Genomic DNA, 25,997 nt, shown 5'->3' with positions numbered 1-25,997 from the left:
ATAAGCAAAACAGCAGCAGCAGCAGCAGCAGCAGCAGCAGCAGCAGCAGCAGCAGCAGCAGCAGCAGCAGCAGCAGCAGCAGCAGCAGCAGCAGCAGCTACAGCAACAAACAACACCGCCCAGAATTCTTCCAGGCTGGTTTGGGCAGTATCTGAGTTAGGGTTTTTGTTGTTACCATGAAACACCATGACCAAAAAGCAACTTAGGGAGGAAAGGGTCTATTTGGCTTACACTTCCATATTGCTGTTCATCATCAAAGGAGATTAGGGCAAGAACCCAAGCTGGGCAGGAACCTGGAGGCAGGAGCTGGTGCAGAGGCCACGGAGGGTGCTGCCTACTGGCTTGCTTCTTAAGGCGTGCTCAGCCTGCTTGTTTACAGAATTTAGGCCTACCTTCTTAGGGATGGCACCACCCAAAATGGCCTGGGCGCGCCCCCCCATTCCATCACTAATTAAGAACATATCCTACAGGCTTGCCTACCTTTTTTTTTTAACTTTTTGATTCTTTGTGAGTTTCACATCATACACCCCTAATTCTACTCATCTCGCCCTGCCCTGCCTTTGTATCTTCTTAACCTTAACCTTCCCCTGTAGCTTAATATGTAAATGTGAGTGAATAGTGACTATTTTGTGACCTTTGTACCCCATCTTTGAAAAAAAAAAAAGGCATAAAATTTTCTCTGAGAACCAATGTATAGTTACAGGACTTTTACTAGGAGAAAAGCTCTCAAAGATATTCTCTGGTATGTTTCTTTGTGACTGTAAATTCAGACAGGTTGATAACAAAAACAAACCACACAACACTGTGTGTCGGTGTGAGTGTGGGTGTGGTATAGTTAGTGGGTATATTATTTTTCTTTGGTTTGCTTATCTTTGTGTTTGGGTGTGACTGTTTGTTTGTGTGTATGTGTGTTGTTGTTGCTACAGGACCTTTGTCTATAGCCCAGGTGGGCTTTGAATTCCTGATCCCCGGCCTCAGCTTCTCTGAGTTTGGAATGCACCTGGCAGCTACAGTGGGTTTCTTCTTAATTGACAGGGTTTTTCTTTTCTGAAATAAAGATAATTATTTATAATTTATTCTGTAAGTATCATTAAAGGTAAATGATCAGGTAGACCACAGTATAGAATGGTGGTTTTCAAGGACAAAACATTTCTTACTCTTCTGTTTTTAGTATTTGATATGAAGTCGTTTTACAATTTAGCGATGGCCTGTTCAAATGCTAGCTGTCTTCAGCTCTTGCTGCTTTGTGTTAGTCTCCTAGTTTCTTGTAGCATAGCTGAGCCTTCCCGAAGCCACATCGCAATGTTTTCCATGTTGGATACACAATAGTTAGCACTGTTTCCTCTCTGAATTCATTTGGATCAGGGAAGGTTACTCAGTTGTTGTCGTGCATTTGTAAGGCACAGGAGTAATTCAGCTCCACAGAGTTTTGAGGATTTGTTGAAATTGCATATGATATATTGTTAGAGACTGGAGCAGATTTAAAAAAAAATCACAGGAAGACTCCTACTTATTTCTGTGTTGCCTGAAATGAATCTGTTCACCTATTGTCATGTGTTCCCATTTCCTAGGGTGTTTCTGTCAGTGCCCTTTATCCCTGAGCCATTACTTTTGCTCTCAGCTGTCCCAGATTGAAGGAAAAATTACCTAGGCACCCTGTTGGCAAGTGGCCTTGTTTAAACATGGGGAGGCTTGGAAATCCACCTATGTTGTTTTTGCCTGTCTAGCTGTACTTGGAGCCCTTTATTGCATCGTGACCTGTATCTTTTGATATCCAGTTGGATCTTTAAAACACAGAAATAGAAGCTTTCACCATCCATTATCAAAAACCAGGTTAAGATTACTACTACTCTGTGTTCCAGATACAGAAAGGGTCCCAGAGGACTTAGAAAGGATTTGATGAAGTCTTTAATCTGCACAGTGAAAGCATAGAGCAGAGCAGGTAGCCTGTTCTACACCACCCATTTCACCACCACGAACACTCGCTTGCATCATGAGGATGCTAAACATAGCTGGGAACCCTTGATTGGAGAGTCAGGACATTCTAATCCAAATGATTATTATAGGCGGTGTCTGTAATATGATTTCTTAAACCTCATTTGTTTCATTTATAAAGTAGGATAGCTTTCATGGTAGATGTGAGTTCAAATGAAATAATAGACTGGAATTAAATACAAAAGGTGATTGTTTATGACAAGTTGGAAATCTCACAGGGATTTCTATATGTCAGAGTTTTTAAAGACTTCTGTTTTTATTTTTTGTTTTGTTTTGTTTTCTTTAAATATGCCTTCCAGGAAATCATTATATAAATGGTCTGTAACAATTAATAATAATTTTAAGATAATAATAATATTAATGTTGCCACTAGGTAATGTGATAAATGAGAACTCAGTGCTGGGGCAATAAGCTTTGGAGGAGGCAATATACACGCCAGTGAGGCGGTGGCAGTTCAGCGCATAGCTCCCTAAAACTTCAGTAATTTGCCTTGGGTGTCAAATGTTGACCACCTTGGGCTATAGAAAATAGCACTTTTTTTTCTGTGGTAATTCATGGCCAAACCTGCTAGCTACCTGCTGTCAGCCACATCAGTTGCCATCTTTGGCAAAAGTGCTTTGGCACTCAGGTGGATAATCCTCACGTATATTTAACGTCTGACTTTGCTTTGTGTGGGAGCATTATGTGACTAGTAAGCTGTAGCGGTGGCCGCTGGCTGTAGCCCCTGCTTCGGAGTTGAAGTCCTACCTTACAGTGTGTGAGCTGCATTGTGAATCCTAGCCTTCTGTTTGAGAGAAACACTGAAGTAGGTTGGTGTCAACTGCTGAGGCTTCTCATATATTTTACCCATTCAAATAAATGGTCTGAAAAAACAAATGGTCTGAAGCTACGATTGGAAAGGATACTAGCTCTTTACCGTTGATGGTGCAGCTTTACATAAAACAAGGCCGCTATGCGAATTTGTTAAGAAGAATTTCAATATATTTTTTCCCTGAAACTATGTGACTCTCCCTTCAACAACTGTTTCCCCTTGTGACAGTCAGTACACACAGACCTCAGTGTGTGTGTGTGTGTGTGTGTGTGTTGACATTGCTATTCAAGTCGTATTGCCCAGGAGGAACAGCCATTGGCTGGCTCCTCTGAAGTCCTCATGCAGCAGCACTGCCTTCATTCTGTGCCTCCACTCGTGTCTGGGAGTAAAGCTGGGGCAGCGGGTGGAGGCCGCCTGCCAGACCGTGTTCACACCTGTGTTCACACGGTTCCTGAGTCAAATTGGCCAGAGCCCCTGTCACAATTGCCAAGAGATAGTCCTCTTAGTGACTTTTGGTAAATTCTCAAGTGTTTTATTCCCACTCTCCTCACCCTTTCTCTCTCTCTCGCCCCTCAGTATTTAGTCCAGGCCTCCAGACTGCCAACATTATAGGTATGTGCTAAGCTTCCAACACGAACTTTCGTTATAGTGTTCCGCCTGTTCTCACAGGCTTTTAAATCTCACTCTGTAAAACCTCAGGTCTTTCCCTGAAAGGCTTTTAGAAACACTGTACGATTACTGTTTTCAAATACTGCATGCGCAGCCTTGAGCCTTGGCGTCACAGGGAGATCTGACACATGAACTTTCCTTGGATAACTGGTTCTCTCCAAATCTGGTCTCATGCCCTTTTCCAGTTAAGGCATTCCCTCACACCCTCCCTACCCCAGCACTTATGGATGAGATTCTGTGTGTGTGTGTGTGTGTGTGTGTGTGTGTGTATACATATATATGTATGTGTATATATATATATATATGCATTTGTTTTGTTTATTATCTGTCTTTATCCAGGCTTTGCAAACTGCAGCGTGCAGTCACTCGTTGATTTAGTCATTTATTGTGAGATGGAATCCGGCTTGCACTTGGAGGAGAGGAGCAATGCCATTAAAAATATCAACATCTCTTGTGAGATGGGTGTAGTATAAGGCCCTGGGTTCAGTCCACAGATTGGGTGTCAGGGAGAGAGGTGTACCTCTTCATTGCATGGAGGTTGGAATGGCCTGGGCATGATGCCAAGCTGATTAGAGAGGGTGGTTTGAAAGTCTAGGTAAAGTGGCAGGTCACCTCAGGTTCACATGGTGACAAACTGGCCCTTCTGCTCTCCTACAGGAGACTGATTCTCTCGGAAAACTAAATCAAAGCAGTCATAGACTTGGTGCTGCTGTGAGGACAGACAGTGGGGTGGGGCCCTGTATGAAGCAGTATGTACTGAATTTGATATGGAAAACGGCATGGTGGGTCTCCTAGCCTTATTTCTCTGTCAAGCTCCTGAAATCTAGGAGCTACGTTCAAGTTGAATAAGTAGAACATCATTTGGGCATTTACATTCCCCAAAAAAGAGGAGGGAGGCTGGTCACAGATTTCCCTAAAGAGAAGTCCCTGAAGCTCCACCTTTGCCTATGAAATGAGAAACAAGACTTCCACATATTGTTCTAATGCCTTTGTCTTAAGTGTGAATGGTTTAGGATCACTAGGCATTGGAGAAAAACAATGCGATACAAAAGAGTTTGTAATTTGCTTTTCTAAGTGCTTGACCGTTAAGAAAGACATGACTGGGGTATTCTGTTGATGTGAATGAAAACTTAACTGTGTATTGGCATTTGGTGTCCGTGGAAAGGGAAGTTCCAAACTGACTGCCAAGCTGGCTGTGCAAGAATCCTGTCCAAGTTTTTCTGGTATAGACATCAATTCTGTGTTCTCCTCTCCATTATTTGATGCGATCTCAAACATTTCCTTCTATTGCTTTACACAAGGGCCCATAAACTTTTTATATGAAGGGGGAGATAGTAAAAGTATTAGACATTAGTGAGGCCATGCTTACCTCACTCTTCCCCTATAATGAAAAGCAGCCGGGATGTTATACTAACAAGTAGGCAGGATATGCCCTAAAATCCTCAGTTTGAAAAGCAGAAACATAAAGCAGGCATTGCGTTACACATCTGCAATCCTAGCATTAGGGAGACTGAGGCAGGAGAACCACAAGTCTGAGGCCTGGATGGGGTTACGTAGTGAGTTGAGTTCAGACTAGGCATGGAGCAGGTGGACTTACAGCAAAGTATATTTGCTGACATGTAGCTCAGTCCGTCAAACAGAATATTTGATCTCTCAGGACAGGCATGTCATAATACTTGTATAATGACGGTAGAACCTAGGAAATACTGAATAAGTATTCTGTGAATAATTTAAGAATTCACAGGATTTGTTAGAAGTTTGATGTCCTTATATATTTGTTCATTAACATATATGCACACAGACACACTTTCTCTCCCTCTTTTTCTTTCCTTCCTTCCTACCTATGTTCCTACCTCCATGCCCACCTCCTTTCTGTCTAAACCCCCAAAGGTTGTACTTCGTTCTATGAGACTTTGGAATGTAGTCCATTCATGAGCTAAGGACAGTAAGTTGTAATATTGAGGCTTGGTTGCTAAGCCAAGTGACTATTCTTGGGTTAGGAAGGACGCGTATAATTTATAACATAAAAAAACAACTTAGCAAATAAAAGTATGTAGAAAATTGTTGAAGCAGTGCTAGCATCTGAGATCTCAAATATTCCAACCCCCGCCTTTAATCTGTAGAGATCTGCTCTTCCTAATTACCAGATTTTTGAGTTACTTTTACAGTTCTTTGTAGCCTTGCTTTGTGTTTTGAAGACAAACAGGAGCAGAGTAGAACTCGCAAACCATTAAGTTTCACTGTCTGTTGAGTTGGACCTAAAAACACCATTTTTCCTGTTTTACAGCAAGCCGATGATGGACTTGCTCGTGTTCCTCTGCGCACAGTATCACTTGAATCCATCAAGTCACACAATTGATTTACTGTCTGCTGAAGAGACCCTCATCAAATTTAAGCCAAACACACCCGTAGGAATGCTGGAGGTAGAGAAGGTGATTTTAAAGCCAAAATCTCTGGATAAGAAAAAGCCTACACCTATAATCCCAGAGGTAAGGATTCTGTTGCAGATTTTGATGTCCTTATGGCTGAGATTCTTAAGTTTTTAGCCAATGTTTATGGTTCATCATAAATAAAAATTAGATTTCTGGTCTGGCTTTTATGGAATATGGTTATCATGTTTTCCTAAAACACTTTGTCATCAGCTGATTCTTCATTCTAGGGTCAACTAGAATTGGGGGAACAATTTAGATATCTGATGCTCTAAAAATGAATGGTTTGACTACATCAGGATCCTACAATAATCCACGTGCTATATAAGTTATGCTTTAAAAATTCTATATTTAAATGATATTTTAAAAAATTAATGAATATTTAATATCATATTTGACTTCTGCATATTTTGTAAGTCACTAATGCAACATACACCTAGATCGTGGTTTATTATTCTATATAGTAGTTCATTTTCTCTTTTCATATATATTTTTTTGTGTGTGTGGTTTATGTTTAGAGGTGAAGAGAGACATAGCATTTCCTTCTTTATCCGACTTACTCCTTTGAGGTGGGATCTTTCCCTGAACCAGGGCAGCAAGCACCAATCTCTACTTGTCTCTGGTCCCCACAATTCTGGGGTTGTAGGCATTTGTGAAACCATACCTGGCTTGTTAGATGGATCATGGTTATACAACAAGTTATGTTAACCACTGAGCCATCTGTTCAGATCCTTATGTTTTTACTGTATGAATTTTAAGCAGAAACTGAGCCACAATGATGGTAATTTATTCAGTTGATATTCTTACCATTATTTACTTATGTATTTGACCAAACCCAGGACCTCATTCTTTCTAGGCAAACGTTCTTCAAGTGAGCTGATGTCCATAGCACTTTCTTTTCTCTTAAAATTATTCTCATAAAGTTATTGCCATAAACAGAAGCATAGGCGTTTACGACTTCAAAAAAAATTCTCCTGAGTTATGAGCATCAACCATTTTTCACTTTGTAAAATATATAAAACTTTGTGCCCTGAATTGGTAGTTCACATCCTTTGGCTTGAATGTGCACATTCACAGTGTCTTCATACTATTTACGTGCATTTAATAAAAATGTTGACAGGGATTTCATGATAAAACTTTGGCTTTAATATTTGATTAAGTGTTAAATATCAATGGTACTAGTTCTAATTGAGGGTGATTTTGATACCTTCCTATTGTATAAAGTTAGCTGGGATGATAATAGCACATAGAGTAACATCAATGACATTATGTAGTAATCACTTACTGATAACGGAGTATGTGCCAGGCATGACACTCAGCTCTTAGTATATTTGATCCCACTGATTATGTTATAAGAATAGTAGTCTTCGAAAATTTTTTTTATTGGAGCTATTGACAGGCTCTTAACAAACATTCTTTAAATAAAGGACAATGTAAAGCATATATTATTATTGTGTGTGTTTGATGATTTGAAAATAAATGTTTTAATACACAATGTAGAAATATTAGTAATACTGCATATGAGCCTTTGTTTTGTTGACTTTAAATCTGCTTAGTATTTTATTATCAAGAATTTTAGCTGGAGCCAGGTGTGGTGGCACACGCCTGCAATCCTGGCCACTCAGGGAGGCAGAGGCAGGAGGGTCTGTGAGTTTTCGACAAGCCTGGTCTAGAGAGCAAGTTGTAGGACAGTCAGGGATACACAGAAAAACTCTGTCTCAACACCCACTACCAACTCTTTTTTTTTTTTAACTAAATAAATAAACAGATAAAAATAAAAGCAGTCTTAATGGAATTTTAAATTTACATATTTTAAGAAACAGATTGAGCTAGAACCTGTACAACAGGATCACAAGTCCACAAGACCTACCTTGTCTATAGATTGAGTTCAAGTCCAGCCAGGAGAACTTAGTGTTACCCTGTATCAATATGAAAATTAGAAAGAGGATCAGGGACACAGCATAGTAATTGAGTAGTTGTTTAACATGAATAAAACCTTAGGTTCAATCCTCAGGACCATTAAAAATAGTAAAACAAAACAAAAAAAAAACCTGATTTTTGTTTTCTTTGAGTTAGTTTCTTTTAATTAATTACATTTTATTCATTTTGTATCCCCCCATAAGCCCCTCTCTCCTCCCCTCCCAAGTCCACCCTCCTACCCCCTTCTTCACACATGCCCCTCCCCAAGTCCACTGATAGGGGAGGTCCTCCTCTCCTTCCTTCTGATCTTAGTCTATCAGATCACATCAGGAGTGGCTGCATTGTCATCTTCTGTGGCCTGGTAAGGCTGCTCCCCCTCAGAGGGAGGTGATCAAAGAGCAGGCCATCAGTTCATGTCAGAGGCAGTCCCTCTTCCCATTAGTATGTAACCCACTTGGACACTAAATGGCCATGGACTACATCTGTGCAGGGGTTCTGGGTTATCTCCATGCCTGGTACTTGGTTGGAGTATGAGTTTCTGGGAAAACCCCTGTGTTCAAATTTCTAGTTCTGTTGCTCTCCTTGTGGAGTTCCTGTCCTCTCCAAATTTTACTATTTCACACTTCTCACATAAGATTCCATGTGCATTGCCCAACAGTTGGCCATAAGTCTCAGCATCTGCTTTGATAGTCTGCAGGGCAGAGCCTTTCAGAGGTCCTCTGTGGCGGGTTTCTAGCTTGTTTCCTGTTTTCTTCTTCTTCTGATGTCCTTCCTCTTTGCCTTTCGGGATGGGGATTGAGTATTATAGTCAGGGTCCTCTCTCTTGATTAGTGAGATTTCAACTTAAACCCATTGGAATGGCCAAGATGAAAAACTCAAGTGACAACACATGCTGGAGAGGATGTGGAGAAAGGGGAACCCTCCACCACTGCTGGTGGGAATGTAAACTTGTACAACCACTCTGGAAATCAATCTGGCGCTTTCTCAGACAACTAGGAATAGCGCTTCCTCAAGATCCAGCCATACCACTCCTAGGCATATATCCAAAAGAGGCTCAAGTACACAATAAGGACATTTGCTCAACCATGTTTGTAGCAGCTTTATTTGTAATAGCCAGAAGCTGGAAACAGTCCAGATGCCCCTCAACTGAAGAATGGATGCAGAAATTGTGGTACATCTACACAATGGAATATTACTCAGCAATGAAAAATAAGGAAATCATGAAATTTGCAGGTAAATGGTGGGACCTGGAAAGGATCATCCTGAGTGAGCTGTCCCAGAAGCAGAAAGACACACGGTATATACTCACTCATATAGTCATGTAATATAGGATAAACCTACTAAAATCTGTACATCTAATGAATTAGTTTTAAAATTAGGAAATAGCATTAATATAAAAGATAATTTTACACCAGAAGAAGAAAAGAATAGAAAGTACTGTTTGCTGAAGAAGCATAAAGCCTTGAGTAATACTCAGGTAGCGTTGCGCAGTTTGTTTTAATTAGTGACCTGTGGGGTGACCATGGCTTTAATTCATGGTACAGAGAGCTGAGAGTCAGTTATTCCAGGTGTCATTCCAGGTGCCACTGTGGAAATGCTATTTTAGGAACTAAATTATGTTGTAACTGTGGGTCTAATTCTAATTCACGTTTCAGAAAACTGTGAGAGTAGTGATCAACTTTAAGAAAACACAGAAGACCATAGTGAGAGTGAGTCCGCACGCACCGCTGCAAGATCTTGCTCCGATCATATGCAGTAAATGTGAGTTTGATCCTCTGCACACAGTGTTGTTGAAGGATTACCAGGCTCAGGAGCCCCTCGACTTGACAAAATCTCTTAATGACTTGGGACTAAGGGAGTTATATGCCATGGATATCAGCAGAGGTAAGTGTACTTCCCCCTTCGTGTGTGTGTGTGTGTGTGTGTGTGTATGTGTGTGTGTGTGTGTGTGTAGATAGGTGCTTCCATCTTCATAATGCCAAGGATACAATGGATCAACCATATTGATAGAAGTAAATACAACCTATTGGGGATAAGGAGAAAAAATTGAATAGAAAGAAATAATTAAAAAAAAAGTGAAACCAAGTATGTAATTTAACTTGTTAAGGGTTACTGAAATAAGAAAAGCCAGTCTTTTTTTTTTGGCTGCCATCATATTTTTTTATTTTTCTGTCAACCTAGGAATTTTATTTAATTTTTTGTAGCTGTGCATTTCTTTTCTTCTTTGTTTTTTTGTTTGTTTGTTTGTTTGTTTTTGTGTATGTGATCAGGATCAGGTCTCATCAGGGTGCCTGAGCTCAAGGAATCCTCCTGTGTCAGCACTTTTGGATGATAGGCTTGGGCTACTTTGTTTAGCTTTTGGTGTGGAATTTATCTTAATTTCTTGTGCCCTTTAGATTTAAATAAACCAAGTATTTCTGTGCAGGTCCATCACTGTTCTAATGAAGTCGTAGTTAGTTTATGAAGACTCCGTGTAATTTTGTATGAGGCTTAGTTGTCACTCAATTTTTTTTTTCCAAATGCTTTTCTTAGGTCAGCATCCAAAATAAGCCTGAATCAGAAATACCTCCCCAAATTTTCCAGATAGTAGAATTCATAAAAAGAGGTGATATATTAACATATTGAGGTTTTATATGTGGTTGTTTTTTTTTTGTTTGTTTGTTTGTTTTTTGTTTTTTTAAATTTCCTTGTGCAGGCACGTTTAGATACTCAAGTTTGGATCTCTTTCCCTGGGGGAAGATCAGGGCTTAGTGGAGGAGAGAGTTGATGCCTACTGCACAGGGAATTTCAGACATTATCCTGAGGTGGTTGTGTAGTGTTGTCCACAGACTGCTGCTTGACTCAGTGATATTTAATAGTTAACGGGCATCGTCATCATAGTTATTTACCCTTTTTTACTCCCTCTTGCTGTAGCCCCCTCTGTTACTGCCTTCAGTAAGCCATCTTTCCAAGGTAAGATACTTGAATCGGTAGAAACTGTAAACTATAACATGAAACTGGGAGGATTAAAACTGAGATTCAAATCTTATTATTTTTTAACATTACTAACACATTCTGTAAGAAATTTTAACTTAGGAAAATCTTGGGGGTTTATTTCCTTAAATAGTAATATGGGTTTCTGTCTTTGATTTCTGGTTCTAATTGCAATGATTTCATTTCAACAGTACTCTGATAAACGATGTTGTTCTAGGGCTGGGAGTAACGGTATAAATCTGCAGTTCCAGCATCCGTGGGGGCAGGCAGGAGGATTCCAAGTGTGAGGCCAGTGTGAGCTACATAGGGAAAAAATTCTCAGGCACTAAAAAACGATACAGAAAGAAATGTCATGGTAAAAGTGTGGGGAAATGGATCTGTTACTCTCATATAAGAAAAAAATAGATTTTGGTAGGAGCATGCTTGGACCTGAGTGTAAATGAATACTTTGGTGGTACTATGGGGCGGGGGGTGATGAGCTTAATTCTCACCGAGCAGCAACTGGGAGAGGTGGCACTTAAGTTTTATCAGAGTGCTTTTTTTTTTCTACCATTTAGTTTTTGTGAGAATTTGGTAATAACATGAAAAAATTTGTTAAAATTAGCTTTAACAGCTTAAAAAGGCATTTGATACTGTATGTAAAAAAAAAAAGCTTTTACATGAAATTTCTGAAAGGAAATACATAAAATGTTTAATAAGGATTAGCTTTGAGTGGTAGGGCTGTGCACAAGTTTTCATTTTTCCTTATATTATAGTATTTATGATGGATATGTTGCTTTCATAGGGAAGATTTGATTAGAATTATTCAGTAATAGAATCTGGGAGCCTTTTTTTTTTTTTTTTTTTTTTTTTTTTTCTGCATTGAGAAAGGATAGGCTCCGGTCACGGATGTGTATAATTGTTACTACCGTACCTAAAAGTAAAACCTGGTTAAAGTGTGTATTAGATCCTGCCAGGCTCTTCTGATTAAGCCCTTGAGAGCAATTATATGCTGCTTTATTCTCAGTGGCTATTACAGGCTAGCCTAATCAAAGCAGTTAAAAGCTTCTATCGTTCAGCCAGGCACTGTGGCACACGCCTGTCATCCCAGCATTCAGGGAGGCTGAGGCAGGTGGATCTCCATGAGTTCAAAGCCAGTGTGGTCTGCAAAGTGAGTCCAGGACAGCCAAGGCTACGCAGAGAAACCGTGTCTTGAAAACAACCAAAACCAAACCAAAATAAAACCCCCAAAATAAAATTCCTACCTTTAACATATATCCTGGCAGAGGACCAGAAAATAGGCTCTTTTATTCTGAGGCTACATCGGTCATTAAGCTAAAGTGGCAAGCTTCTAGAGAACATAGCTTTATATGTCTGGATTCTACCCCTGTAATGACAAGAAATGGGAACAAGTGTTCCCTGCTTCCTTCCAGAAACAATTCTTGTACTTGACTGGCTCCTAACCACATCCCATAATCTTCTTAGCTCAACTTCAGGGTGTTTAGTACATTGATTTCTAATGTCTGTTTGGAGACTTAATTGCTATGAATGGAACCTGCAGGGACTAAGGTCGTGTAGTCAGGACAGCTAACGCCACAGTGTCTGAGTCCAGCAGGTCTTTCCAAACCATACATACGTTTTTACCGCTTGATTTGGTGGGATGTCGTCAGCAGCCTTCAGACTTTGTGTGCTGTGACTTTGAGCCTCTCTCCTAGAATGAGGAAGCGTAGGCCCTCACTTGTCTTAGTGTTCACCCTGATAATCTGCCATCTGCATGTACAGTTTTCATTGAGGTCAGAGGACTGACCTAGTCAGGAATGTGACTACATGTCAGAAGGCATCATTTGTCATAGTCTGGTTATACCTTCTGAGTGGATCCATGAACTTGCACATTATGTCAGTCTCAGGACACTTGATTCCGTAAATGGGATGGAATGCTGATTTTTTTTTTCTTTGCTTTTGTCACACCACCAACTGACATGTTCCAATGATAGGAAAATCATTGAGAATGAAACCTTCGTCTCTTCCTTCACAGGGGTGTTCTCAGAAATAAAGCATTTGGAAACCCTTTAGCCTTGAAGCTCTACATCCTCATTGTTACTTGTCAATCTTAGCAAGGTCCTTGTGCAGTGTGTACTGCCTCTTTAATGTTTGAGGTACTGAAGATTTAATATGTGGAATGTGGTTTTCTTTTAGTGTATTACCATCCCAGATGGCACGAATGCATGTTTTGGTATTAAGTGTCTGCCCTACTTTTCTCTCTATTGCTGTGATGAACCATGACCAAAAGCGAGTTGAGAAAGAGAAGGTTTATTTGGCTTACACATCCTGGTCACAGTCTATCATTAAGGGAGGCAGAGGCAGGAACTCAAGCCAAGGAGAAACCTGGAGACAGGAATCTAAGCAGAGGCCATGGCTTCCCTAGCCTGCCTTCTCATACAACCCAAGATCACCTGCCCCAGGGCTGCCCCCCACACAGGAGGCTGGGCCCTCCCATGTCAATTATTAACCAGAAGGCCCCACAGACCTGCCTAAAGGCAATCTGATGAACCTTTTCTAAACCGAGGTACCCTCTTTCCAGATGATTGTCTTTTATGTAGAATTGACTAAAAAGCAAATAAGAACAAACAACAAAATCCAAACAGAAAAAAACAAAACAAAACCAGAGCACTCTTTGTTTCCCTGTAGTAGTCTCTACATTGATACCATGTTTATTTTCAAATACCTGTTTTAAATAAAAGCATTTAAGATTGTAGCTTTACTTCTAAGTCCCAGTTAAATTTTCTCTCAAAAATTTTTTAGGTGAAGTACTTGGTTTCCAATGTCATTGAAACTGCGCTATGATTTGTATTTTCATAGTTTACCCTTGTTTCTCTTTTTTTGTGAACTGATAATTCTTTTCCTGAAGACACCAGGCCCTTTGTCTCATGGTTCACCCTATTGTCTGATTCAGAACAGTCCTGTCCACCCTGTGGGTATAACTTCACCTGCTTATCTGTTCCCTGTCAACTGACTGTCAGTCTAGAGACTTGACAGGTTTGGGTGAGATAGTCTGTGGCAAGAAAACTTCCTAGGAGCCAAATTAATGTTTGTTGTCCCAGCTCCTTGGGAGGTGAAGGAAGAAGACTGCATAAGCCCAGGGCTGTAAGGCCACCTTGAGCTACACAGAGAAATTCCTGATTCAGGAAAACAAAACAAAGCACCCTTCATAAATAGTGATTTGTACTTTTTCTTACAGCCGCATCAGTAACATCTCCAATCATCAGCATTTGCTGTGTGCATCTTACTAAGGACCTGGAAAAGGGTTCTAGTCACATGATGTAAATCCTCCTTTCAACTACCAAACTACCAGCACCGTCATTTATTTATTTATCTATCTGTTTGATTATTTATTTATTTGTTTGTTTGTTTATTATGTGCATGAATGTGGAGGACAGGGTGGGATGCCAGTCCAGGACCGTGTGTGCTGTGATGTGCCTGCACCAGACGGAGGATGTTGGTCATTGTACTCTGCATCATTCCAAAAGAGATAAGGTCTCTTACTGTTGTGCAGGCCAAGCTAGAGGGCCCCCAGGCCTCCAGTGATTCTCCTGTCTGCTTCCCACCACAGGTTAGGAGCAGTAGGATTGCAGGTGTAAGTGCTCATGTCCAGCTTTCTGTGGGTTCAGAGAATCTGAGCTCAGTTCCTTAAGCTCATGTGACAGGTTTCAATAGATAATTACTTTTACGATATCAAAATGGTCTTGATTTCTGCCATTAGAAACCATTGTAGGATGATTCCTAAGTCCTTTGGTATGACTCCCAGAGGACTTTGCTTGTCTATGTGCATGCCCAAACCCCATATTCAGTAAGTCATTTCAGGAGTACTTGTGACACCCAGTACCTTGTAAATGCTTTGTAAATGGTCATTGTGGTGACTTTTCCATCAGAAATGACGGCAAGGAAAAAAAAATCTGTACATGCTCAGTACAGAGCTAATTTTCCTTGGAGCACTTTCCATATGGGATTTGTTTGGATGCATTGAAGCATGCTCGCAGATAGGGTGGCAGCTATAATTATAAGGGCTCATGTTTTTGAGAGTGAAATGCTTCATGGTTGTTTAGCTCTGCCAAAATTATAGCTGAAGTAAACAAAAGGACAAGCCTCATGGGAGAAGCGTCATGTGTCTCTGTGATGTGGAGACTTCTTACTTTGCGTTTGAAACGCTGGTAATTATACAGTGCCTAAGATACTGAGTTCTCTGTCTAGCTGTGTCTTCTGGCCCTGGCCGTGTGTCTCGTTTTCCTGAAGCTTCACTTGCTTCTCTTCTAAAGTGGTAGCTGTATCCACTTGTTGCTTTGAGACTTGGGTAAGGCACATGCAGCATAGCACAGTGGCTGTGACTGCTGGTGTTCATCACCAGAAAGTCTTTTAAAAGGGAGGTTAGAAAAGGAACACTGGAAATGAATGTTCCACCCATGAACAAAAAGTAAATTGTTTTTCATCTTTTTCAGAGTCCTGCCAGATATCACACAACCCAGACATTGTGAAGGAGAAAGAAAACAAAGGGATTTTCAGCTTTTTCCAGCGCAGTAAGAAAAAGCGGGAGCAAGTAAGCATTTTCATGCAGCATTTTAAGATGCTTACTTAACAAGTATTTTTAGAGTGGTTTTTATTTTGATCATAAACAGGCATTGCCTTTTGCTTTTCGATTAGACTGCCAGTGCGCCTGCGACCCCGCTGGTAAGCAAGCACCGTCCATCTTTTACGAGATCCAACACCATTTCCAAACCTTACATCTCCAACACACTGCCCTCGGACGCACCCAAGAAGAGGCGTGCCCCGCTGCCCCCTATGCCCACAGCCCAGGGCACTGCTCAAGGCCAGGAAAGACGCGCTTCGTGTGTGGTGAGATCCACCAGTGTGGACGACACTGATAAGGTGTGCCGAGTTTGTTGTGTTTTTCAGGTTTCTCTGGGGAGGCATCTGTTTTCCCTGTGTTTAACTGGTCTTTTTCCACATAGACTATTGAGAGAGAAACAGTTATTAGTACACACTCAGAATAGTTACTGACAAGGTTGATAGAAAAAGGTCAGGGATCCTTCTGCCATGCCTTGAATGAATGTCAGTTTTAAGATGTTTTCATCCTCAAGCTAATACGTGATATATGATTTTTTTTTTCTTGCTTTACTTCATCCCAGCCAGGATCTCTATAGTGGTTACATGTATGAGGAATTAAATGCATATTTTCAATAGATATATTTTAAATAGTTGCGTTGGTCCATATGTTCCATTCTTGAGTTTCCTTTGGTATTTTTCTGAGATTCCCTAGGGAAAATCCTGGTGTCTACTTGATCTCTCAATGCTGTTTTTTGTTGTTGTTGTTTGTTTGTTTTAAACAAGCCTTTAAACAGAATATATTTTTCTTATATTGTCTATTCAGGGGGGATGCTCTACATAAATCTTTATTTCCATAAACCTCAATTTAGAAAAAGAAACAAACGTGTGTGTGTGTGTGTGTGTGTGTGTGTGTTTGTATGTGTGATGTACAGGTTAGAGAATAATATGTGTATGTTCTGGCCCTCCAGCATGTCAGTTCCAGGGAGTGAACCTAGGTCATCAGTCTTGGAGGAAGGCTCTGGCCTCTTTACCAGCTAGGCCACCGCACCAGCCTGCCTTAGCTTAAAATAAAATTATTTAATTCTAGAGTTTCCCCTGACTGCACCTTTTTGTGAAGATCCGTTTATCCAACACTATCTGTACATTCATAGCTTTATTCATGTGGGGCATAAGTGAGATTTAGATAAATGCGATTGAGCATACCATGACCTATTCTATTTCTTATAGTTACATGGAGTAATTTGAATACACATTGAAGGTAAAATGTATTTTGAGATATTTAGACATTGTGTGATGTTTCTGTATTGAAGTTGAATGATTTTTATTTTCTTTTTGGATAGTTAGCAAACTCAGACAAAGAAACGAGCTCCTTAAAAACAATTTTCAGCTATGCCATGAAAACCTCATTTTACAAAACAGAAGGGTGATTGCTTTTTCCACTGAAAGACTCCCTTGCTGAAAAACTTCCAAGGTATTGTCCATCCCGTAGCCGGATGACGCTTCACAGAACAGGCAAGGTTTGTGTTCATTTATAAATGTGTGTGGGAGACAATAGCTGGGTGGAAAACTCTGTTCAGATTCCAGAATGTCAAGGATACAGCATGCTTGGGCCTGAGCAAGAACCAGGCTGAAGCTAAGCAAGGAAGATCTGAAGGAAGGCTAGTCCCAAAGACTTCCTTCTGTGTCTGTAGCGCCTTTCTACTTCTTCATGGAAACGGTAGCCTTGGGAAGATTATTTTCTATTTTAATTATTCTAAAACTGTAAGAATGTAAAGTAATAAGCTCTCATAAAGCTTCCACAGTATTCTTTCCTTTGTATAGAAATTATTTTCTATTTGGCTGTCCTCATTGAAGCCCTCCCAGGAGCTTTCTGTGTGCTTCGATTCCCAAGCAGTCTTTCCAACCTCTGCCTCCCCAAGTCTGAGGCAGCCCAGCAGCGCCCTCACGGAAAGCCGGTTCTCTTGATTCTGACCCTCGGCTCTGTGACCACTTGGTGCCCTGTGTTAAGTAATTCCTTTTTATATTGCCTTTGGCAAATTACACATCTTTATGCAATTTTCTGATTATTTTGTCTTTTGATGTGGACATCTGGGTAGTTCTTTGATGTATTGTTCAACAGGAACCAGAATTATTTGTTTTTCCCTAGAGAAGCTAAAGAACCATTTTGTTGTTGTTGCTGTTGCTGTTGTATATTCTTACCAGAGTCCTTACTGATTAAGCTTAGGGCTATGTCTGTCTGCATGTGTCGACTGAGGTCCACGCATGAGCTCAAGCCTTCCTAGGCATCTCAGTACTTATTACTTATGCTCATGGGCAGCTTTTACGTGATTAGTCACTCTTCATTTTTAACTCTTCCTTCATTTTGAGAGTCTCCTTATAACTTACAAGATAGCTAGCTAGCTTCCTTCCTTCTTCCATCCATCTCTCCTTCCCTCCCTCCATCTTTCATCTTGGTTGTGAAGTCTTGCTTCTCATCCTTTCGGAATGGAATTATGCCACTTCTGTCGTCTTCTGGTGTTCCGACTAACCCACTAACTCACAGAGTTAATTCCTCTGAACTGCCTAATGAGGAATGATCCAAAGAGAATAATCATTTCTTTGTCTCAATGTGTCTTGTGTTTTTTAATTTTATGTACCTATAGGTAGTATTTTTTATAAATTGCAGTTACCTCTTGATTTGGTATTGTTTATACTCAAATATTCATGAAGTTCAGCAGAACGTATTTATGAATGAATGTTACTTATTTTGTTTTAAAATTTAAATAAAATATTAATTGTAATTAAAACAAGTTTATAACAATTAGAACTCTCATAGCTTCATAAATCTTTTAATTTATGCACATCACTGAAAGTGGAAGTTCCTGCTACTATTTCTTTAAAAACTTAGCAAAGTTGCATCCATGAACTGGCTTATGTTTTTGCTTTTGTTTTCTGCTAAATAAAGATTTATTAGAACTTCCCCCCCAAAAAAAACATACATTTACTCTAACAGTTTAGTTGAAATTTTAACAAACGTTTTCTTTTCTTTTTTTTTTTTTTTTTTTTTTTTTTTAGTCATTGAAAGTAATAGTAACAAAATGTGAAAACGTTAACTGAAAGGAAAAATAAGCATGACCAAAGCTGCTACTGCTTGTGATGTGCCATGAACCACAAGGGTGCGCCATTTCACAGAAGTACAGCATGCTAATCTTTCCATTTTTTTTTTTAACCCCAAAGCATTAAAAAAGAAAATGTTTAAATGGTCATACGTTCTTATTTAATAACCATTATAAAATAATGAAATACTATAATAAGAGAAAAGATAGCAAAGTAGAGTAGAATGATAACTATTAGTAATGCACGTAAAATGTTTATAATGAACAATGGATTCATTTTAACCTCAGCTCATTTTGGTCCCCTGTTAAGTAGCCACTGGTCTTGTGATCACTTTAGTCAATGCTTGCTCTAAATATATTTGTTTTTGAAAAATGCATTGACCACCTCTCTTCTCTATATTTAATAATTTGTCCCATTTCTTCTGGGATGTTTCTCAACATTGGCAAATTGAGGTATTTGGATAGTGCTTTTGGAACATACACTGGAATTATTCACACAACTGGCTGTTGATTTTCAACCTAATCTTGGCAGTTGCTGTGCTCTTTCTAAAAGTGGTCCATTAAGGATTCAAGTTAGCAAAATAAGCTATCTTGACGTGTGCAGAATTTCTTCATCTAACACTCCATCTAAAGAATAAGTTTTTACTGAAGCTCATTTCATTCTGTGCTGTAATGTCTTTTTCATTTTTCTGTGTTTTTTTTTAATTTATGTACACTGTGGTATGATTTTTCAGCCCCATATCTTTTTCTCTATAAAGGTGGATATATTATACTCCATGAAAATGTTGGAAATGTTCTAGCAATTTTTCCTGGAACTTTTTTTTAACATTGTCAAGCAGGATTTTCCCCCCTAGTGATTTGAAATGTCATTTACGTTATAAGGTATTCAGCCATTGTTGTTTCATGAACAGTTAACACTAGTATTCCTGTATAAAATGGAAGATTGTCAGACACATGACATTGACAAATTTGGGGATTAAACTAAGCATAGAAATCTGAGCCCTACACCCCTATGTGCTGTCTGGTCAGAACACATTTAGCAAAACCATTACATTAGGCAGAGGATCGCCTACTCATCAGTTAGCCCCTTAAGCTTATGTGTGTTTCAAATGGAGGTAGAAGAATTTGAAAAGAAATTGTTGGAAATCTGGACCCACAGAATTCTCAAAACCTTTGGAGAGTTTTTTCCCTTGTATATTTGGTCTAATGTTATTGCTTAGAATCCAAGGCATGCAACAGTGAACAGCTTTTCCCCTGGCCACCAGTGTGGTGTTTGACCTCCTTTGGGATAGGTCTGTGGCTCGAAGCACAGTAAAGGGATAATCTCTACTGGGCATTTCGCTTGGTCTTCGTTTGCACGCTGCTAACAGAAAGCATTCAAATATTGAGAAACTGAGATGTCTTGCCATCTAATATTATGCAAGTGAAATTTAATACCGAGAGTATTAGTTTTTAAATGGCTGACTCAATTTTTTAGGAATGTTTCACATTCCTCTTTTACAGAATTTTTATCTTTTTCCTACAGAGTGTGGTTTAAAAAATGAAGTAAACATCTGTTTTTATTTTACTTGGTGAAATATTTTTCTAGTTATTTCACGCAAAGTAATTAAGGTTGTAGTCCTCTGTTGTAATAGATTATGTTTTGTATTTATTAAGAAATATCCTTCTTCCTGCCATTATTATTATTATTATTATTATTATTATTATTATTATTATTTGATCCAGGTTATCTTGTAATACTTTATTTTCCCTTCTGCTCTCCTCTTCTCTTGTATTATTGTATGGAACGTGGACCCCACACATAGTTCTACAGTTGCCTAGGAACAGTGGTTGCCATGGCATTTGCAGCTTGAGTACATCTGGCTATACTTCTAAAGCTATGAGTGGATTAATTCATCTGAAAAATATACCAGTGCAGTATAATATTGAATCTTTGTCATGTATAATGCTCATTATTTCATCATAACTTCCCTGAGATTTATTAACAAGTCATGGTCACTAAAAGTAAAGCCATAATGCCCGCTTATGAGTTTAGTTTTCATACTCCAGGCAAAGTCCTAAGATCAGCACTCAGTCCTACACAGAAGCGCTCTATCAGTACTGTTTCAAACCTAGAAGTGAAGGGGTCTGCTAGTTATAATGCTTTAAACTTTAAAGGGAAAAGAACATTCAAAGAACAAGGGATTGACCACTTGTAGTTTGAAATACACATTTCTCTTCCTTGTCTGTCAACAAGCAAAAAGCCGACCTTACCTTAAACGTCACACTAAGGTCATACCAGAACACTGAAGCCAGAAGGGCCAAGGCTTGCTTAGCCTCTCCCCTACTGTGGCGTTGAAGTTGAGTGAGCAGACTTGCCCTGCTTTAGAAGAACAGCATGCGTTAACAGAAGCCAGGACGGATGAAGAGAGCCATGGGTGTAAGTCTGTAGGGAAGACACATGGACAAATCGTGCTTGACAGCTTTGGCTTTCTATCTGGAATGAACTGAAGTGCCAGTTTATTCCTTTGGCTGTTGCTTCCCATTTGCCTGGGTTCTAAGCTCCGCTAATCTCTAAGGTGTTCTCGTCACCTGTCCCTAGAAACATGTCTGTCCAGGTTGTTTTGATTACAGGGAACCAAGATAACCATCATCCCTTCCTTTTTACTTGGGATCCTAGTTTCTGCTTTCTCCTTGTTCATCTAAGATGTACTGCTGAGCTCCGTTTTGATCTTTGGGCTTAAAAATGTTAAAGCCAAGTTGTCGCTAATAATTAGCTTTGATTACATGAATCTATTTCAGTGAATCATGAGTGTACAGGACTGATGAAAACACCGATTTGTCTCAGGAAGAGGAATTTACAAGTCTGTCAGGGGCATAACATAGGCTTTAAAATTTGTGCTTGTTTCTTCGCACAGAAAAGGGCCATTGTGGATGTCAGTGGGCGGCGGCTAAACCTCCACGTGCCTTGTGTTATGGTGGGCTCTTCTGGTTGTTCTGTCATATTTTTATCTCCATCAGCTTTTTCACAGTCACTGAACCTCCCCATTGCTGCATTTTCTCCTCTGAGGAATGAGATTTTGTAACCAGATCTTCCAGAGGCTTCTAGCTCTTACATTACAAAGTTACACAAGTCTGGCTTTTACCTGATCAAAGTGCCCTGTGGTGTGGACCTTTGGCCCGTGGTAAGCTGGTCATGATGCCCACTCCTGTTGAAAGATTTCTGAGACTCAAAGAACAATAGTAACGTGGAAGACCTCACACCTGGCACCTGTCCCTCTGCTCTGACTGGAACACAGGAATCCACGTAGGCACCTTGTGTCACTAAGAGAAGCAGAGGGCTTAAAGTGTGAGAAAGACGTGTTCGTTTCCTGAACCTATTAACTAGAGGGTCTAAATGTCAGTATTAACTAATAATGCATTTTATACCAGATGTGTCTGGTACAAATCTTGTGACCAGCTGAGCCACTTGGAATTCCCTGGAGGCATTAACTTTAATTTAGCAACAGAAGGCCCCAAGCTATTGGAGACAATGCCACCTGGAACACCTGTGCGATGATTTTACCTTATTGGCCTCTGTCATAGTGCTTATTTCAGAAGAATGATGGGTATGGTGTTGAAATTGGCAGAGAGGATGACTGCCACATAGTGTGGGTTGAAGAGCTGCAGGCCCTGTACCTGGTGTCTCCTCCTGCTCAGCATGGTTGTCTGACACTTGACATGTCACTTCTGTAATCTGACTTGATCCTGACAAGGTCAGACTTTCCGTGCTATCAGTGAGGACTCTTAATATGGGCTTAACTAGATAATAAGAAAATAGACTCTATAAACCGTGACTTATAGTTTTAAGATATTCCCTTTTCCAGAGTAGATGTTAATAGAGCAGAGATTCCGGTCTTTGGAAGAAGATTTTCCGTATTTTACCCAGAAATGACAGTTTATTCTCAGACTGCTTCCATACAGATAAACAAGTTGCATTTATGTTTCCAACCCATGTAAGGCCAATTCTTTATGCATGTGAGTATACAGATGTAAAAATTACACATGAGTAAAGAAAGAGCAAAATCTCAAAGGAATGACCAGTACTTTTTAGGATTTATAATTGTTCTTTTTAAAAATTCCTTCTCAAGTTAAGCACTGTTTATATTTCACATGCAATTTTACCGATTTTGTTGTTACAGGTCAGAAACTTAACCAAGCTTACCCACTTGCAAAGTCAGTTCCTCACATTTCTGTATTCCATTAATGATGGCCTAATAATTATCTTTAAAATAATGACATTTAAATCCAAATTTTCTGTATAAGTTGTAAAATTATGTTCAGGATATCCCACCAAGAGTTAAAACTCTACCCTCAATCATATATGAAATTGAGACATTTGGGACATATTCATGGTATATTTGAATAAGCCGAATGTCAATCATAAGATACTTAATGCATTTTATGCTGCTGAAAAGGTTAGCTGAGCATAATGTGATTCTATCCTATAAGAAGAAAATGAATTTTAAGATTAAAGATCCTTTCAAGGGGTTGCTTAGGTCCCTCCTAAACCCACCTCTCCCAGAATGTAAAAATATTCTTAAAAGCAGATCAAATCCAAGATCCCATACTAGAACATTTAGCCGCATCATTGCAGTTGGGTTTCTCTGTTTCTGTTTTGAGGACTTTTTTTTTTCCCCTTTGTGTTATTTCTGTTTTATGCAGGGTACACTGATCTTCCTGCTCCATGTTACGGTGCCCCCGTGACTAATATGTAAGCTAGTCATGTCTCCAGCGCCAGCACTCAGCACTGCTGGGCAACACTTAGTTCTGCTTTCTGTTAGGCCTCATTCCACCCGAGTGAGCTCATTCTGATCCAGGTGTGGGTTCAGGTGGAGTACCTGCCTTGGTTTTCTATCTGACCTTACCACCTTTCACCTGCATGTTCCAGTTTTCCTTGTAATATTTCTTTTTTTCACAGGTCATAAAGTTTGGGGGGGGGGGGGTGTGGTCCCGTTTGAGGAGCAGGACTCACTAACATTGCCCAGCTTTATCAGTGGCTTTACCTAGAGCAAATAATTGAGTAGCTAATGATTAACCAAGGCAGGTTCTCTTAGGGAGTTTAGAAACCTGTTTTCTCATGTTTTGAAACCTTCAGACTTAAAAATGATTTAATCTCAGCCCTTCTTTTAAAGGTTGTCATAATTTGACTGAAGGGATTGAAATTTGATAGCAAATCTGAAGAATTGTAAGCAGATAATTCTAATTAATAATGCTTATGAAATTCTTCAAATGTGTATCCCACAGTACACATTTAACTACTTATTGCCAAGATGTAACAAACCGGTGTTAAACCTTAATTTTTATTAAAGTCTTTAATGGTATGGAGAAATGACTTAACAGTGGAGATTTTCAGGCAGTAAGCTTGGCATATGCAATAAGCCAAGCACGGATGCAGAACATAAGCAGTGTTGGTTTTAGAGTTGATTCTAGGACAGATTCCAGAAGTAGTCCACTTCCAGTATCTATAAATATAGATGATTTTATTAATTTTTTGATAGATTGTTTTATTTATTTTCATTTTAAATTTATATATTCACTTTACATCGCAATCATAGCCCCCTCCTTTTTTAGTCCCCCTCCCACCCTCATCCTCCTATTCCCCCTCCTCTTTTCCTCAGAACAGGGAGCCCCTACCACCACCAACCCACCCCAGCACCTCAAGTCAGGTTAAGCCTGAGCTCATCCTCATCTACTGAGTCCAGGCAAGGCAGCCGGGCCAGTGGGGAAGGAGATCTGGTTACGACAGCAGTCATCCCATTGATTGCCAGGGTTGACCTGGCTGTCTAGGCGAGTGTCTCCTCCCCCTCTTCTCCGTGTGTGTCCCTGCAGAAGCTGAGAGCTCAGTGGAAAAGGAGGAGCCTTCACTCAAGGGTATAGGAGGAGCTGAGCTCCCCTTCTAGACCTTCCAAACAAGCTCAGGACAGAGGGTGTTAAATGACTGCATTTTATATCCGTAATTCTTCCCCACCTCATTTTATTCTTTACAAAATAACATTCACGGCCTGAAAAATGGACAAATGTTGCAGTAGTGCCAGCGAATGTCTATATAGCATGTACTGTGCACTAGGCATTACTCTTATAGGACATGCATGATGTCCTTTGGGTAACGCAGTCCCTTTTTGACATAGATAGTTTTCATAGTTAATGTGATTACTATCTATACTTGACAAGGCAGGAGTTCCCGAGACAAAAACATTTCCTCCCTTGCTGAACCCCTAATCCTTGCTCCAGATTCTGTTAGTCACCATTAGAGTATACCATCTTCCATCCTGGGAACACTTGGTAAGCCTCTCTCCAGCTAGACAAGTTCACCTTTAACGGTACTGAATAAATTGGCTGGTCACTTTGGAAGCTTATAATGTGTTTCTTTGTAACTGTAGTCATTGTGCAAGTCTCCGTTCTAGTGTTTGATCTTCTTGACTTTGGAGCCTCTCCAGCCTTATGTGTCACATACTCGACCTAAATGTGTAATAGTTTACTTGGCTATAAGTTAGTTAAGAAACACTGAAGCCTTCTAACTTGCATGTACGTACCTTCTATTCATAAAGACCTTGACCAAAAGATATATTAAGTATAGTAAAGATGACTTCACAGTATAGAGGTCTAGGGTTTCACCCTGTATTGTAAAAAGTGGTGCCATGGTCAACATAAAGGATCTTCACATTTGACTCTGCCCTTAGTTTTCATTCGCTTATCTTATCTTAGTCAGCTTGTCTTAGCTGACTGTAGTTTTTCTCCTGAGAAAACTCTTCATGGTAACCAGTCACCTCTTGTCTTCCCATCTTACAAGATGATAAAGCGTCTAAGCTGCTTTCTTAAAGGCTCTCGCATTCGTCTCATTCATAAATCAGAATGAAATATATGTATATCTGTCATCAGCTTATCGCTTATCATCTAAAGGCACCATTCTTACTTGTTCACTGTTCCTGCCTTTGGACCATTTGCACCAATCCTTACATTTGTATTTTGTTGTTAAAGTTTATTAAGTTCCCCCCACACTCACTGCATAGACTATGGCTATGATAGGACTTCAGGTCAAGCCTTGTGACAGTAACAGTCACATTCTCCCCTGGTGTTCACTTTCTTAGCACCTTTGATCCAAATTGCATCTGTAGAAATGTGCATTCCTGTCTCTACTCTGCAGGCTGAGGGGGTGGATCTCACAGGACAAGATTATAAAACCCATTCCTAGGATATCTGTGTTTCCCCTTTCAGCTGTCTTCATAAATAGTACTGAAAAAAATCAGACCATTTATGAAACTGCAGTTCATCTCATTTTGATATGTTTTAAATTCCTTATCCCTAGAAATGTAAATATCATGTAAAAAGTTTTTACTGGCTGGCTTCTAAGACCTCCAGACTGATAAATGAATCTGTGGGCATTCTGTGGGCCTTTGAGTTATAGATAGGTTCATAGAAATTTGTGAGCCTGTGTATAGAAATCTCTCCCCTTTCTATTTCTGTGTCTTCTGCTTGGTTATACTCCTCTATCCCACATTTAAGAGC

At 39.7% G+C, this 25,997-nt stretch overlaps 1 protein-coding gene across 9 annotated transcripts in view; it reads left to right on the top strand.

Annotated features, from left to right (window-relative positions):
- Positions 1–25,997, top strand: part of Cobll1 (cordon-bleu WH2 repeat protein like 1) — a 134,701-nt gene that overhangs the window by 86,699 nt on the left and 22,005 nt on the right. For 5 of the 9 annotated variants that reach the window (XM_060390286.1, XM_060390284.1, XM_060390290.1 and 2 more), the window contains 5 exons: positions 5,763–5,964; positions 9,480–9,708; positions 10,738–10,776; positions 15,270–15,367; positions 15,472–15,696. In XM_060390286.1, coding sequence (XP_060246269.1) covers positions 5,763–5,964; positions 9,480–9,708; positions 10,738–10,776; positions 15,270–15,367; positions 15,472–15,696 — 793 coding nt within the window. The remainder of the gene's footprint in view (positions 1–5,762; positions 5,965–9,479; positions 9,709–10,737; positions 10,777–15,269; positions 15,368–15,471; positions 15,697–25,997) is intronic. The other 4 variants (XM_060390292.1, XM_060390291.1, XM_060390288.1 and 1 more) reach the window with 1 other exon arrangement.

Source organism: Meriones unguiculatus, chromosome 8 (assembly GCF_030254825.1).
Source record: "Meriones unguiculatus strain TT.TT164.6M chromosome 8, Bangor_MerUng_6.1, whole genome shotgun sequence".
NCBI classification, from domain to species: domain Eukaryota; kingdom Metazoa; phylum Chordata; class Mammalia; order Rodentia; family Muridae; genus Meriones; species Meriones unguiculatus.
Note: the sequence above shows the minus strand (reverse complement) of the source record. Positions and strands in the feature narration are given on the sequence as shown.